This window comes from Pogoniulus pusillus, chromosome 30, assembly GCF_015220805.1.
Source record: "Pogoniulus pusillus isolate bPogPus1 chromosome 30, bPogPus1.pri, whole genome shotgun sequence".
Classification (NCBI taxonomy): Eukaryota; Metazoa; Chordata; class Aves; order Piciformes; family Lybiidae; genus Pogoniulus; species Pogoniulus pusillus.
The window spans coordinates 17036925-17050873 of NC_087293.1; the positions used below are offsets into that span (position 1 = coordinate 17036925).

At 41.6% G+C, this 13949-nt stretch overlaps 1 protein-coding gene across 1 annotated transcript in view; it reads right to left on the reverse strand.

The window, feature by feature from the left end:
• CRKL (CRK like proto-oncogene, adaptor protein) overlaps positions 1 to 13949 on the reverse strand; it is a 16239-nt gene continuing 2290 nt past the window's right edge. Inside the window, exons 2-3 of the mRNA XM_064168338.1 lie at positions 11686 to 12145; positions 1 to 4434 (exon numbers count right to left, since the gene is read on the reverse strand). Of these exons, the coding sequence (XP_064024408.1) occupies positions 4300 to 4434; positions 11686 to 12145 (595 nt within the window). The 3' untranslated portion in view covers positions 1 to 4299. The remainder of the gene's footprint in view (positions 4435 to 11685; positions 12146 to 13949) is intronic.

Consider the following 13949-nt stretch of genomic DNA (forward strand, 5'->3'; position numbering starts at 1 on the left):
TGCAGTTGGCTATGAATGTTTATTAACATCACATGGACTCCAGAGAAGATAAAGACCAGGCTGTGCACACACCTAGAGAGCCCAGGGACACAATGCAAGCTTTGCAGAGCTCTCCTCATGCTGCTGACAGCTTCCAAGGCAGCCCTTCCACTCTGCAGGTTGCTCCTTCCTCAAACAGGACTGAGCTAAATTCAAGCCAGCCACATAAAGCAGTCGCTCGCAGCAGCAGCCACAGGGATCACAGTAAGAGAAGGTCACGGTTTGTAGAGAGACCTGCAAAAGCCTTGGCAAAAGAGCAGCATTCGACACAGTGAGAGGAGAGCACCCAGGGGTGAGGGTGGAGGCGCCAGTGAGAACCTGGAGAACCAGAGATGCATCTTTTCTCAGGTGAATCTCCAGAGCACAGCAGTCTAAGAAGAGGCACAAGGATGACACAGGAGAGCATCATTCAGCCTGGCGACAGCATTTGCTCCTGATTAATTCTTCCTTTTGATTCTGGAAGCCTGCAGCTGGCACTCCCCTTCACCCTCAAAACAGGGCAGCACAACGACAGAGTAAAGATTTAAATACTCTGCCAATATCCTCCAAGTTTTCAGACTGAAGACAACAAAAATAATACTGTAAGTCGAGGCAAGTTTTATTTAGACTGTACAAACAGGGCACTGGGGAAAAAATAAACCCAAACAGTGGCTTGACGCTGGGACCAGTTCTATGGGATCAGTGGAGTAAGAAATCAAAAAGGCACTAATCTTAAGAAAAGACACTCCATGTATTCTAAGAATATAATTCATTTAATACTGTTAATCTTGTAGCACAAAAAATAAACCAACCTATGATCCCCAAAATAAACTTTAAAAGCTTACACTTAATATTATTGCCTGAAGAGATCATGGTCTTTAAATTACAGAGCGTGGTTCAAAGTTTACACAGTGAAGACTGTCTCAAGTACAAGGCCACCTTTCCCACTGCAGCCACTGCATCTTTGTCCCCAAACACTTTTGTCTGACACAAAGAAACAAAAAAGGGCAGCTGTACAAGGATGCTTTCACTGGTCCCAAAAGGCAGTCCCGTAGGCAGGGCTCACTTTCCAAATGCAGGTATTGAGGAGAACGCTTGAAAAGTTGACTAGAACACAAAGGCAGCCCCACTCCTTCCCAACGTAAAACACCTGCTTTACAGGCACATGAAATGGCACAGAGAATGCTGTTTGTCCCTTGAAAAAAACAATGCTCCTCAGAGCCCCAACCCAAGCAGGACATTTCCTTTTGTTTGCTCTCTCCCAATTTGTAAACAATCAAGAATTAAATTAGCGCTTATCCAGTGCTGGACACTGATCAGAACAGTTTTCCTTCCCCCTTTCAGATCGCGCAGAGGCTTCAACGTCTATGTACACGTGTAGACAAGTGGAGGAAGTCCAACAGCAAGCCTGTCACAGTAGCTAACTCCTGTGGCACCAGGTAATGAAAGCAGCTCCTAGGTCAACAGCAAGAAGAGGTCTAGTGGTGCCCAGCCCGAAGGCAGTGGGCAGGGCCAGCGCGGCACGGTAAGCACACCTCAAACACCCAGCACTTACACCAGTGGGGGGCACTCGGCTTGAAGGGGCTGCAGAAAGCAACGACAGCACACAGCGAGCAAGCAACAACAGACTGGGAACCCAGAGTCCTTCAGAGAGAAACACAAACTGAGCAGACACAGTCTTTATAGAAAAATACTTGTCTTGTAGCAAAATAGCAGAGACGTTTTGCAGCAAGGTTACAATCAGCCTGGGCTGGTCAGGGTGCTGAATATCCCTGAACCACGCCGCTGCCACTCAAAGGAGCACTGCTCATCCACGGCCTGGAAGCAGGTCCACAGACATGTCAGAATTCTTATCTTTGTATCATCAGATGCCACTGCACACAAAGTTTGCATAGTTTTCAAGGTAAAATGTTTCACTTTTCTGCGGTTTCAGAACATAAGTGAACATAAACCAATGCTTATGCTTAAAGTTTATACCTTATTCAATGAGGGAAGGAGTCAAGACAGATTTCAGCGAAAAAACCCTCCAGGTTAAAAGCTGTTGTTCAAGATTTCAAATGTCACAGTATTTATTTACCATGCAAAGGAAGAATTCTACAACCAGTCTTCTGAAGATATGCCTTTAACTAGGTCAGGTCTGAACTAAGATTTCTCTGCAGCAGACTGAGTTTAGTGCAGTTTCTGTATTCAGAAGATGACTTTCAGTAGTACAATCGATGTGGTAAACTTGAGGGGATAGTTGGGGCACAGGAAAAAAAAAGCCTGGCCTTCTTTAGTTAAAAGAGCTGCATAGCTTTTCTTTGCAAGACAAAATGTCAATGCCTATTGTCGAGAATTACTCTTACAGCACCAAACATTTCAGTCAATGCTACTCTACTTCACAGTTAATTTGGTAGTAAAATGCTCTACAAGAACTAGACTGCCAGCCACTTGATCAATACTACAGAGAACAGCTAATAGATGATCAGAGACCTCTTAAAAAACCCCAGCACTCCTTGCAAATGCCACCTCCGCATTTCTTCAGTGCCCTCCATGAAGGATCTCATGGCACTTCCACATAAGCTAAGAACAACGTGCTTTTATTGGGATCACACAACACAGATCAACAAGAAAACATGCTGCAACTCAAGACAACAGCTTGTAGCATTTGACATTTGTAACACCTGATGAGGTTCTGCTACAATTGATGCTTTTAAGTGGGCTGTCTGAAGCAGGAGGTTTTGCAGTCGTAGTCCTTGCAGACAGGTATTGTGTTAATTCAGCATTCCATGACTGTAAAAAGAGCATTCCAGTTCACCTCCAGAGCACATGATGGGAAGGCAGTGGCACAGGATCCCGCTGTACGGGAGCCTTCATACCCTGCACGCAGGCTCACCACAACCTGCGTGCCAGGAGCTGGACTTGTTTAGCTGCAGCCATACAGTTCCCCACTCTAAGTACAAGTACAGCAATATAGCTTATGTAGGAACAAGGGGAAGAAGCTCTACAGAGAGTAGACACCTGTGATGGCCTCCTCCAGCCTCAGCATTAATTTATCACATGGGGGAACCCAGGCAGCTGACTCCAATTAACCATTTTCTAGAGGATTCTGGGATGGGAAGGGGTCTGGGCCATAGATAAGCCAGAGCCAACTCATTTGGATGGGTTTAAAAAGAAAAAAAAGAAAGATGGCAGCATGCAGAGGAGTTGGGATGCAAGCAAGGAAAAAGAGCAAGGAAAAAAAGATGAAAACAGTTCTGGAAAAGCAGCACAGCAACATGGAGACACTCTAGAATGAAGAGACTGTTTGAAAAGGAGCTTTTAGCAAGCTGGGGCTGGCATAGCTAGGAAACAGAGAGAAGGGAGCCCATAGAGAAATGGATATAAATGTGTACATTTAAATAAGAGGATTCTATTGGTGTTTATGAAGTTCTGTTCTGCTCCTTTCTTACCTCTCCATAGCAATCTGCTCAATCTGCATACCAAGTAACAGCCTGGTGACAAGCACTTCTATGCTAGCAAAACTACACTTCAGCACTGCAGAGGAGTTGGATGCAGACCAAGCCAAAGTTTCCCTTTAAAGCTCACTTTCTACAGTTAGTGCTTGCAAAAATCAACAGAAACACATTAGGTATGTCAAAAACAGGTTACAAGTATCAACCCCTCCTAAGTTTCCTCATAAATAAATGCCTCAGCTTCAACACAGCTCAATGGCTATTTGCATTTAGCACACACTGTTTCAGGAAGGTCAACAACAAGCTTAAGAGTTAACAGAGAAAAGCAGCTTCTAATACAACTGCTTAGAATACACAACCTTCAATTATTGTCCTTTAAAGAGACCATCATTTAAAATGTACTACCTCAGGACAGGTTCTCTTAAAACTAAGTCTTCTTCAGTCCCAACATTGCATTTTTGTTGTTGCTTTTTCTTGGACAGTGATGCACAAGTTGCATGTTTGATCTAAAATCAGGGCTCTTCCTACTGAGCAAGCCAGAAAAAGTCCACAGAAGTGTCAACAGGAAAGGTTCTCTTCCCATACTTCTCTGCTAAGTACTGTTTCAGTCTTCTCCAGACCAATAGTTTAACAGTGAAACTAAGTCCTGGACGACACGACTACGGGATGAAGGTCAGGCAGTGACTTCAGTCGTATGTATTCCAAACGCATATTAAAAGAACCGTCAAACTGCAGCAAGCTGGCAAATGGGCAATGCTAGCACTGTGCCGTTAAGTCATCACCGCACCTCAAACAACGCTAATGGTAGCCAGGAAAAGGAAGCAGCAGTGTGCATCGGCAGAGGGAGTCATTCGTTCTCATCGGGGTTTTGAGGGTCAAAGATTTTGACATGCGTGAATGGGAAGAGCCCTTTTCGACCGTTGACTTCTCCTTCCCACTGACCATTGATGTTCATCCTTGTCACCTTCACGACATCTCCAACCTGCAGAATGAAAAGGAAAGAAGAAGTTATCACACACGAGGACCTCGCTTCTGGTACAAAGCAAATGAAGAGAAGCAAAAGAGAAGCCCACTAGAGGCAACCCCCCACTCTCTTCTTAGCACAGGGCTCAAGTGAGAGGCAAAGCTACCGTGACTTCACACAAAGACTGACATTTTGCTGCTAAAGGTGCTAATGCTGTCTGCAGGCTTTTGCAGGCTCTTAAGCAAATGTGTACTTACACATCCAGGCAAATGGCTCAACTACACCTTTTCCTACAGGGAAGCTTACAGCTTCATTGAGCAATATATTTAGCTCAGATACAAATTACCATTACTAAAGCTACCATCGGTAATAAGATACACAAAGGGCAGAGAATTCCTACTGGTTTGAGCAGCACCAGTGGCTTTATTTCAGAGGAAATGTAGTTTTTCAAAGAGAAATTTTTACAGACAAACCCCCAAACATTACTTTCAATTCTAGTTCAAATTACCACAGCCTAAGAAGCTTCTGTAGTTTTTACAGTAATGATACACTTCCAGGGCAGGCACAAGCAATCTCAACCTTTCAAAAGGAGGATTAGATGTCCAGATTCAGTCATATTCTTACTGCTCACTGATATTCTTGTAAGTTATATTCTTAACTGTTCAACTCCTGAACTGAATTTGGATTAGGTTCCTTTAGAAAGCAAAATAGCCAGTGTGACCAGTCATGTCTCAGACTGGCTAAACAGTCTTTTCTCCCTCCAGAGTAGCTGAACATGTGGTTTGTTTTAGCAGCTAACTTTACACCTCCTTTCCTGTTTACTTCATTTACTCTGGGTAACTATGGTAAATATTAGAAAAATGCCATTAGCAGCTAATAACCAACTTCACAAAAGGTGGAATCAGCTATGACCAATGGCAAACAGTGGTAAGTTTCTTACTTAAACCACATCCAAGCTTTCTGTAGTTGAATCGCAGCCTACTCAAGCTACTTCTGTGAAATCCACAGCTCGTTAGCTTTGATGTTCTTCAAGGAGAAACTAGATGGTAGTCCTGATACAGTGTGTGTAACAATCTGTCTACATTATCTAAACAGCATTTCAGTTTGGAACTGATGCGAGCAGTTTAAAGACCTTGACCAAGGGGCTTACATTGGATTTTTGCAGGCAAGATCTGCTGTATTTTCCCTTAAGGAAACAAACACTGAGTCTGCAAAACAGTGAGCACATCACTAGGTGACCTGAAGCCTGTTTAAACCAGCTACTCTTACTCTAATAGACACTTCCTGCAGATCGCTCAGAAGGAAGGACCCTTAAAGTTTAAAATACTATAATGAAGTCCTTGTTAGTCATAGCTCTCAAAATAAACTTTCTCCAACTGTGATATCTCTCAAAGTAAGATTTCCCTAACTCTTTTTAGAGATTTAAACTTCATGTCACATATTGCAATGAAATTAGACATTAAGTTACAGGGTTGTCCATATGCCATCTGCCCCCAGTCAAACTCAAGACTCTCACACATGTACCAACTGTAATCTTGTGCTTTTAAGAGGTGAAAACCTACTCCTAAGTAGCTATACACTGATGGTTACCACAAAGAGTATGAATTTGATTGGTTTTCACCTCTCTTCACAGACAACTGCAGCATGCTTTTGTGTATTTGCTCAAAAGCACAATTTGTCAGACTTTTCACTGAATAAAAAAGCTAGAGAAAGCTTTAAATAGCACTAAGATGACCTAAACTGGAACCTTAAGAATGCCTCTTAGGAAAAGGCTGATAACATCTATAAATACTCAGTGTTACACTGCTAAATTTAAATAACCCTTGAAGGCTGATCCAAGCTCTGCGTTTTTAAACTCAAGTTCAAGATGAGGCAGCCCATGGGACAACAGTTAAAATTTTGTTGGGAACTGCATTGGCACCACACTGTAGACCAAATCCACTCTCAAACACTTTTGTTTTATTAGTGGAAGAAAAAAACCCTATAGTACACTGGATCAAAGACAGGGACTTGCATATTCTGAGTGTGGCAATTTAATTCTAGCCACATGCTGTAGTGATCAATCTGTCATTCCTTTTGAAGCTCCAGAAAAAGATACTCTTCAATTTGATTCTGAATGGTTTCTACAAGATGAATAGGCCTGGAAGTCTTGCCTCAGCTGAGTAAACCAAAATATTTACAACACGTTTCTATTGTTGGCAACAACCAGCCTGTAGATTACAATGTAAAACGTTCTTCGAAGTTGCTCCATGTCAGTACCTGCCATTAGGAATGCTGGCTGACAAAAGCCACCTAAAAAGTACTCCTGCACACCAAGAATGACTGGAACAGTAAATTGATTTGCTATATTATGAGTGGATTTTCTTTTAATGAAGCTTCTGAATAGCCTCTTATGCTATTAAAAAATAAAGCAGTTCCTCTGAGAAGATTAAATGAAACAGCAAGTTGAGACAAGGGTTTTTGGGAAGGGAATCTTGATGCTATGATAGAATTATTCATAGATCTTGTGTTGAAGACCTCCACTTTGACAATGTCTAGAAGAATGTGGTCAAGTAACCCTTCTATGTATTCTTCCCCAAAGACTTTAAGGCAGTATTTGCCAAATGCTTTTTAAAGCATGTGGGATACAGTCAGCTGGGATGTGATCTCCCACTAACATCACTTACAGTGGTACTTTCTTGAGCATGCTTTATGACTCTGAGGATTGCCTTATGATTAGCCAGAGGACGGAGTCAGGAGACCTGCCTCTATTCTCATCTCTGCCTCAAGCTTCCTGTATGACTCTGGACAGCTCACAGCCCTTATATATAAATTAGGATAAGGCTTCCTCTGCCTCAGCATCTCTCGGAGAAGTTGATTCACATGCATGCCAGCAGCACTGGATGGAAGTATCAACTGCTGAAATGAGTAACACTTCTGAAATGCAGCCATTTGGTTCCACCCAAACGATAAAAATCTAAATGTATTCAGATAGCATCCTTTCATTATATCCTTGTCACAGCATGAATTCAAAGCCCTGGGGAAACACAAGCTGTAGAACATGCCAGTCAGAAAGGGTTTCTTCATTCACTCTAGACTCTTCCATACCTGTCTTCCATTTGAAGCTGAGTCATACACTGTAAAAGGTTTCCTGCATGCCATTTTAGTCACACAATCAACCAATTCAACACGTTCCACAGACACTCCAACAATTTTATGTTAATAGTTCTATGGCTGATTGAGTTCTGTAATGTAAGTTTAAGCAGATAAAACCAGATTAAAACTCTGTATCATCATTTCAGCTCCATCACTGGATTGATAGCTATAGAAAACATATTGCTCTCAAACTTAAATCTCAGCCATTATCCTAATGTCACAACTCACCTTCTTTAGTAACACTACCATTAGTACAAAAACAAATGCCTGCTCTGAGGAAGAATGAACAAGCTCAGAACTAAGTGACTTGATATCCCACTGTCCCCAGAAGGTATAAAGCTCAGCCACAAGAGGCAGAGCTCAGCTGCAATGTAGAGAGGACAGTGACACTGAAGCAGCTGATGCTTGATGTACTGGAAGTCAAGAACCCAAGAGACCAAAGCACAGCTAATCTATTCTTCAATTCTGATGCTGTGCCTGTTCAGGGATGTTTTTTTCTAGACCTGTGCCAGCATTGTAGTATGAAGTAGTTTAACTGTGACAAACATACCCAGTTTGTTAATGTGTCAGTGATATGTTTTGGTGAAATAAGTACCTATTCACCATAATTATATAACTGACTTACAGTTATTTCTCTTGAGCTCCTTACAATTAGGTTACAGTTAACTTTTTTCCTCTTCAAAGAAAGGTGAGACAAGTAGGCCAAAATGTGCTAGTAGTAGAACTTTCTTAATTAGGAAATTAGGCTATTTCTTTCACAAGAATTTATTGTTCATATCCTTCATCAACCTGCAAATAGTTCATTAATTCTTAAGGAAATTTTTACTCACCATTAGTGACACAAATAACTTTGTTGTGTAGAAGTTAGCAAATAACCAACTACTTTGGATCAACAAAAGAAGAACTCAGCCACCAAGAGATAAGCTGACACCAGGTCTTGTCTACTGGGCACGGCATACACATCATGTGCTGGTTTAATACAGCACCTAACCCTGTAATGTAGGGCTCTAGTACCAATAAATGAAGGACACTGTATCCCCTGTCCTTCATGTGATGGCTTCTAGAGCACCAGAAATGAAGGAAATTGTCTTTTTGCCTAAAAGTACTCAAGTACACAGATCTGGATTGTTGGCTGGATTTGGAGCTTTTGTGGTTGAGTTGTTTGTGTTGGGTTTTTTCATGCTGTACCCATGAAAATACTACACACGTTAGCAGTAGAGTTCATTAGTTGTAGTGAGAAACTGCAGACTTTGCTCATTTCATTGAAACCATTAAACCTGAACTGCCATGGTAACTAACTCTACTAACAGCAGTCTGTGTTAATCATACAAATAGATGTAATTTACCACAGGCTTTACTAACTGTATGTACACCAACTGTATGCTTTAAGGTAGTAGCTGCACCAAAAACTTATTTAGCCTACAAACAGGTTAGTATTTATTTTTTCATTTTGGAGAGTAAAAGTAGAGCATCTAATGCAGTAGCACCAAGTCAAGACTTAGATGTTAGTGACTTCACAAACACCAAGATGAATGCTAAATCCTTTTAGCCCTGCATGGCCCAAATGGTAATAAATGTCACAGTAACTGGTATCCTTACATTCTAGCTGCCCCTAAACTGTTACATGTTAAAGACTACTCAAACGTGAAACACTCCACTATCACCCAGCCAAGCAGACTGAAGCTTCAGATTTTCCTTAGGTTGACATTTTTCATGTGAGAATTTTTTTTTCAATAAATGATCCCTTCCTTACAAACTAAGCTCCTCTCTAATAGGCTATGAATCTTCATCTTGTTTTCCTTACGGAGAACTTCTGACAGCTTATATAAACAGTAGTGTGGCATATTAAAACTGGCCTCACAAGCAGAGAGCTGCTCCCGTTTTCAAGCTGAAGCAGGAGAATGACATCCCTCCACTTAAAAGGAAGTGAGGCGGATTACTACGCAATAGCTTTATTTACTCCAGATGGTATTCTCTTCCTTTTAAGTACTGTCTGTGTGCTGACCACATGGAGCTAGGGCTCTAACATCATTTTATCAGTTTAAATGAGATTACACTATCAGGCACTACACCATTACACTAACAAGGTGTTCTACCTGTACAAGCTGAACTGTGATTTAGAGTACACCTAGGCCACTGCAGAGTACTGCCAAATACCATTCTCCTGAAAGAACGCCACTAACTGTTCCCCCCAAACATTTCCATTGCCTGTTCTTTTTCTACCACTAGCTACTTTCGCTGCTCTTACAAAACAGAAGCCTCAAATGATTCACATTAGTGACATGCAAGGCCTTGACAAGGTTTGGCCCAGCAAGTGTCAGGCATGCTGAGGAAGATCATACAAAGTTGGATTTTTTTCTTCAGGAGCAGATGTGACAAAAATATTGCTCCACTAAGGCTGCTAAAGTTCCCTATGCACAGACAGGGAGAAGCCATAACCACAGATTTCAGCAAAAATATTTAGTTCCCAGAGCTCTACTTCTGAAAACTCTCGAGAAGCCCCAGTGTGGCTGATGTGCACTTGGCAAAGAAAGGAGACTACCTAAGACAACAAAATACAGCAATGGTAGGAGACAAAGACAGGAGACAGTAGGTGATCAGAATTCAGCAAAAGAGAAGCATCCCTCTGACAAAATTTCACCAGTTTGAGAGGTCAAATCAAACCTACATGTTGGTCAGAGAATTCAGCTTACTGGTATGCTAGAGTAGCTAAAAAGATGGTATTAAATAGGTCACTAAAGAGCAAGTCAAAAAATGGATTTGTTGAGAGACATCCTTCCAAGTGGTTCTGCTACCCTGCAGCAAAGCAAGTTACTGAATTCCACAACACATTGAGAGCATAACAAAATCAATTTATTGCCTTGCTTTGTTTTCAGAAACCTAAATAGTTCTGGCAAGACTCTTCTGCACAATGCAGTTGGCAGTAAATCTGCACTTTGCTCTATGACAATTTTCACACTGTTCACCAATAACAGGCTGCTAGACTTCAAAAGAATCATGGAAATTCCAGAGATCTGTATTTAACTCATAACTCTGTACGAGGAATCACCTGTAGAGCTTTCATAAACACAGGAGGAAAAATACTTAGGGCAAATACTATGAATAACTGGAAGTCACCTTTCAAATTTCAGTGCAAAGTAGCAGGTCTAATTTGCAAATCAACTGAATGAAATCAACAGAAAAAAATCCAAAGTCTTCTTGAATCCCCTTCTATTTCCTATGCTGAAATGCTGTTGCTTGCTTTGCTTGTTTCCTTGCACTTGCTTCTTAAAGTACTCATCTTTGAGACCAGCACTTTTTCCAGGTGGGACAATTTTTACCTAGGGGTTAACAAGCCTTCAGTATCACCTACATGTAAACGTGACAGTCTCAGTGTTTTGGATATAGCTTCAAAAGCTTCTTTCAATCCAGCATTTACACCAGTAAGACTGGAATTGCAATGTGAATTATTATTTAAACCATAAAGCTCTAAAATCTTAACGTCCTCCCTAATAAAAATAGGAAATGCCTTTGCAAGCACAGAACTCACTAAAGATTCAACACAAATGTAGAGGCTACGCTACACTTTTCGTCTACTCCCCTCACTCCCTATTTAGGACTTAAGGTTTCTCAGTTCAACAGCCAAAGCGAAATGGACTCGACTACTTCTGACAGATTTCTGCCCAGATTTAATCTCTCAGCACCAGAAACTCAGGTGCACCTCACACTACAGTATAGTATCAGAAAGACTTATCAGCACTCCTTACCTGGAATGCTGCAATGATTAATGAAGCATCTCTTTCCTTCCCCAAGATTAGGTGGAGAAGCAATGTCATCCTCTCACTAGAACTTACTTCCACAGCAGGAGGTACACACTCCACCACCCTTGAGAGAAATTGGCAGTGTTGAACAGGCAAGAAGTGAGGATGAACACAGATCCTGAAGTAACTTGGCCACTTTTCTCAAAGGAAGTGGTATAGATGAAGCAATTTTTGCAGATCTTTCTTCAGAATATAAGCTAACTTCTTTTCAGACCCTCAACATAGATAAGCAGGCTCCATATGAAGTCATCCACACCACCTTTGCCACTAACAATTTTTGGTTTGTAATATAAGAAACTAATTGCAAAGGAGTAGATTGAGCGGCAAACCTTACCTCTAACGCCAGCGCAGTCTTGTCATAAGCACAGGGTACTCTCTTTTGGATAGCTTTGGCATAGACTGGTCCATTCTGTGCTGAAGGCAGAGGACTGATCACCGCTCCAGGTGTGCTGGATACCGAGGGAAGAGGGCTTGCAGTTTGAGGCTGAGCATAAGCATGAGCAGGTTCTGGAATACCGTAACTGTTGGAATTTCTGTTTCCATGCTTCCCATGGGATCTGACTAGCTTTTCTACATAAGGAACGGGAATCATCCCAATCCGACCATCCTTGTTCCTGGCACTCCACCACTGTTCCTCTGGCTTCTCTACAATCACCAGTATTTCACCCTTTTTAAATGGAAGATCCTCAGCATCGTTGCCAGGAAAGTCATAGAGAGTCCGAACATACTCCATGTTTTCTTCTGTGGCGGACATGGCAGGGGCAGATCCAGATCCCATTGGTGGACTTGGATACCTAAGTTTAAAAGAGACTTGGTGTAAGCCACAGCTATTGCTCTGCATTTCCAGGAACTAAGCTGAGTATCAGCTTTACAGCAGGAACACCAGTTAGCTCTGTAACAGAAGTATTGTGAGACATTTCATGTAATTTCATTTCAGTTCTCAAGTAACTAAATCCCAGATTAGCTTCCCCAGAAACCCAATAAAAATCTATCATGGATGCAGAAAACTGGGAGAAAAAATGCAAGATCTTCATCCACACACTATGCATTGCTGTAAGGGTCTTAAGGCAGGATAAATTCCATAGCTTAAGTTATCAGTCACGATACGTAAAACTAAAACTCTTTGGGTGATGGGATGGAGGGGCTCTTACCAGACGTAAAGAATCTCTTTAGTCCATCATATCAGCATCTACTTCCAAAAAATTCAGTAACTCTCCATGCTTGAGGAAGCACAGTGGAAAACAGAAAAGAGGATATGATAAAGAGTTTTCTAACTCAAAGCTACAAGACCATAGAGTCTTTCTGCCTAGCAGCACGGCAGGTTCTTCACCAAATGGTACTACTCAGATGCAGAACTGAGGACAGGCAGGCAATTTATACTGAAGACTTTCTTTAAGAAAGGAGAAGCAGCTCCTGTGTTTCTAGGAGACACCATTTCCCCTTCTTCTCAGGAAAGTAACATGGAATTCAGCTCCCTAAACTTACTTTTACAACTTCAACTCTCAAAGAGATTTTATAATAACAAAAATCCTACTAGTTTCAAAGTACTTATCTTTACTGTGTTTTTAAATGCCTAACGATCCGAAAGTGACATCTTCATAAAAGACAATACAAAGTAACTGCATCCACTGATAAGAAGGGAGTGAGAAATTTAAAAGCTAACCATCTAGAAATCTTTCTTTGCCTTATTGACCACAGCATGACCTTTATTCACATTGCTGCTTATTATTATGCCCATCATCTGTCCAATACAGTCTCTTCCTTGTCTGGGGGTAACATGCAAGATTGTTCATCAAATGAGATTTTCACTGCAATCTCCTTTCTTCATCAGTTTTATTCAAAGCAGCTGTCAGAAGCCTTCCTGTATCTAGGCCAGAGCAGGTAGCTGTTATCTGGGCTATGATAGCAAGAATGCATGTCATTAGCCTACTTCCATTCTCTCCTGGCACGTGCAAAGCCAGACAAACAGCAAACCCCTATGATTTCTGCACGGCATGCCTGAAGCTCCAAACAGAAAGATTCAGACTTCAAGACACCCTGCTGCAGCCAAAAAAAAGCTGGGAGCATCGAGAACCCCTTAGAGAGCAGTTATTCTGCATAAGCAAGAGCTCAGGAACATGTAATGACAGTCAGGGCTTGCTATTGACACAAGCTTACACCAGTGAGTTTTCAGCTGGTTTACAACTTTAAAATGTCACCCCCAGAGCTAAAAGTGTTGTATGATTATATACAGCAAACTACTTAATCCTACCATGAAAGCCACATCTCCATAGAGTACTTTAATTAAAGAATCAACAGCCTACAAAAGCACAAGCATCTGAGCTCAGTGTTCCCCTGGAAATGCCAGAGAACTACGAATTAGCAGTAACAGCTCTGAAGCACGTTCCTGCCTCATTCTATCCAGGCCTTTAACTACAATTTAAAAGAAACAGTAATAACAATCTGGAAACACTACCTCTCATCCACTCTCTTCCTTCAAACTGAATCTCAAGCCATCTATCATCTGACTGATTTTTCTAGAAGAACTTAGAACAAAAGTCATGCACAGAAAACCACCTAGCCAATGCCATGGGTGGTTAGCTCGCAGCAGGCCGGCTC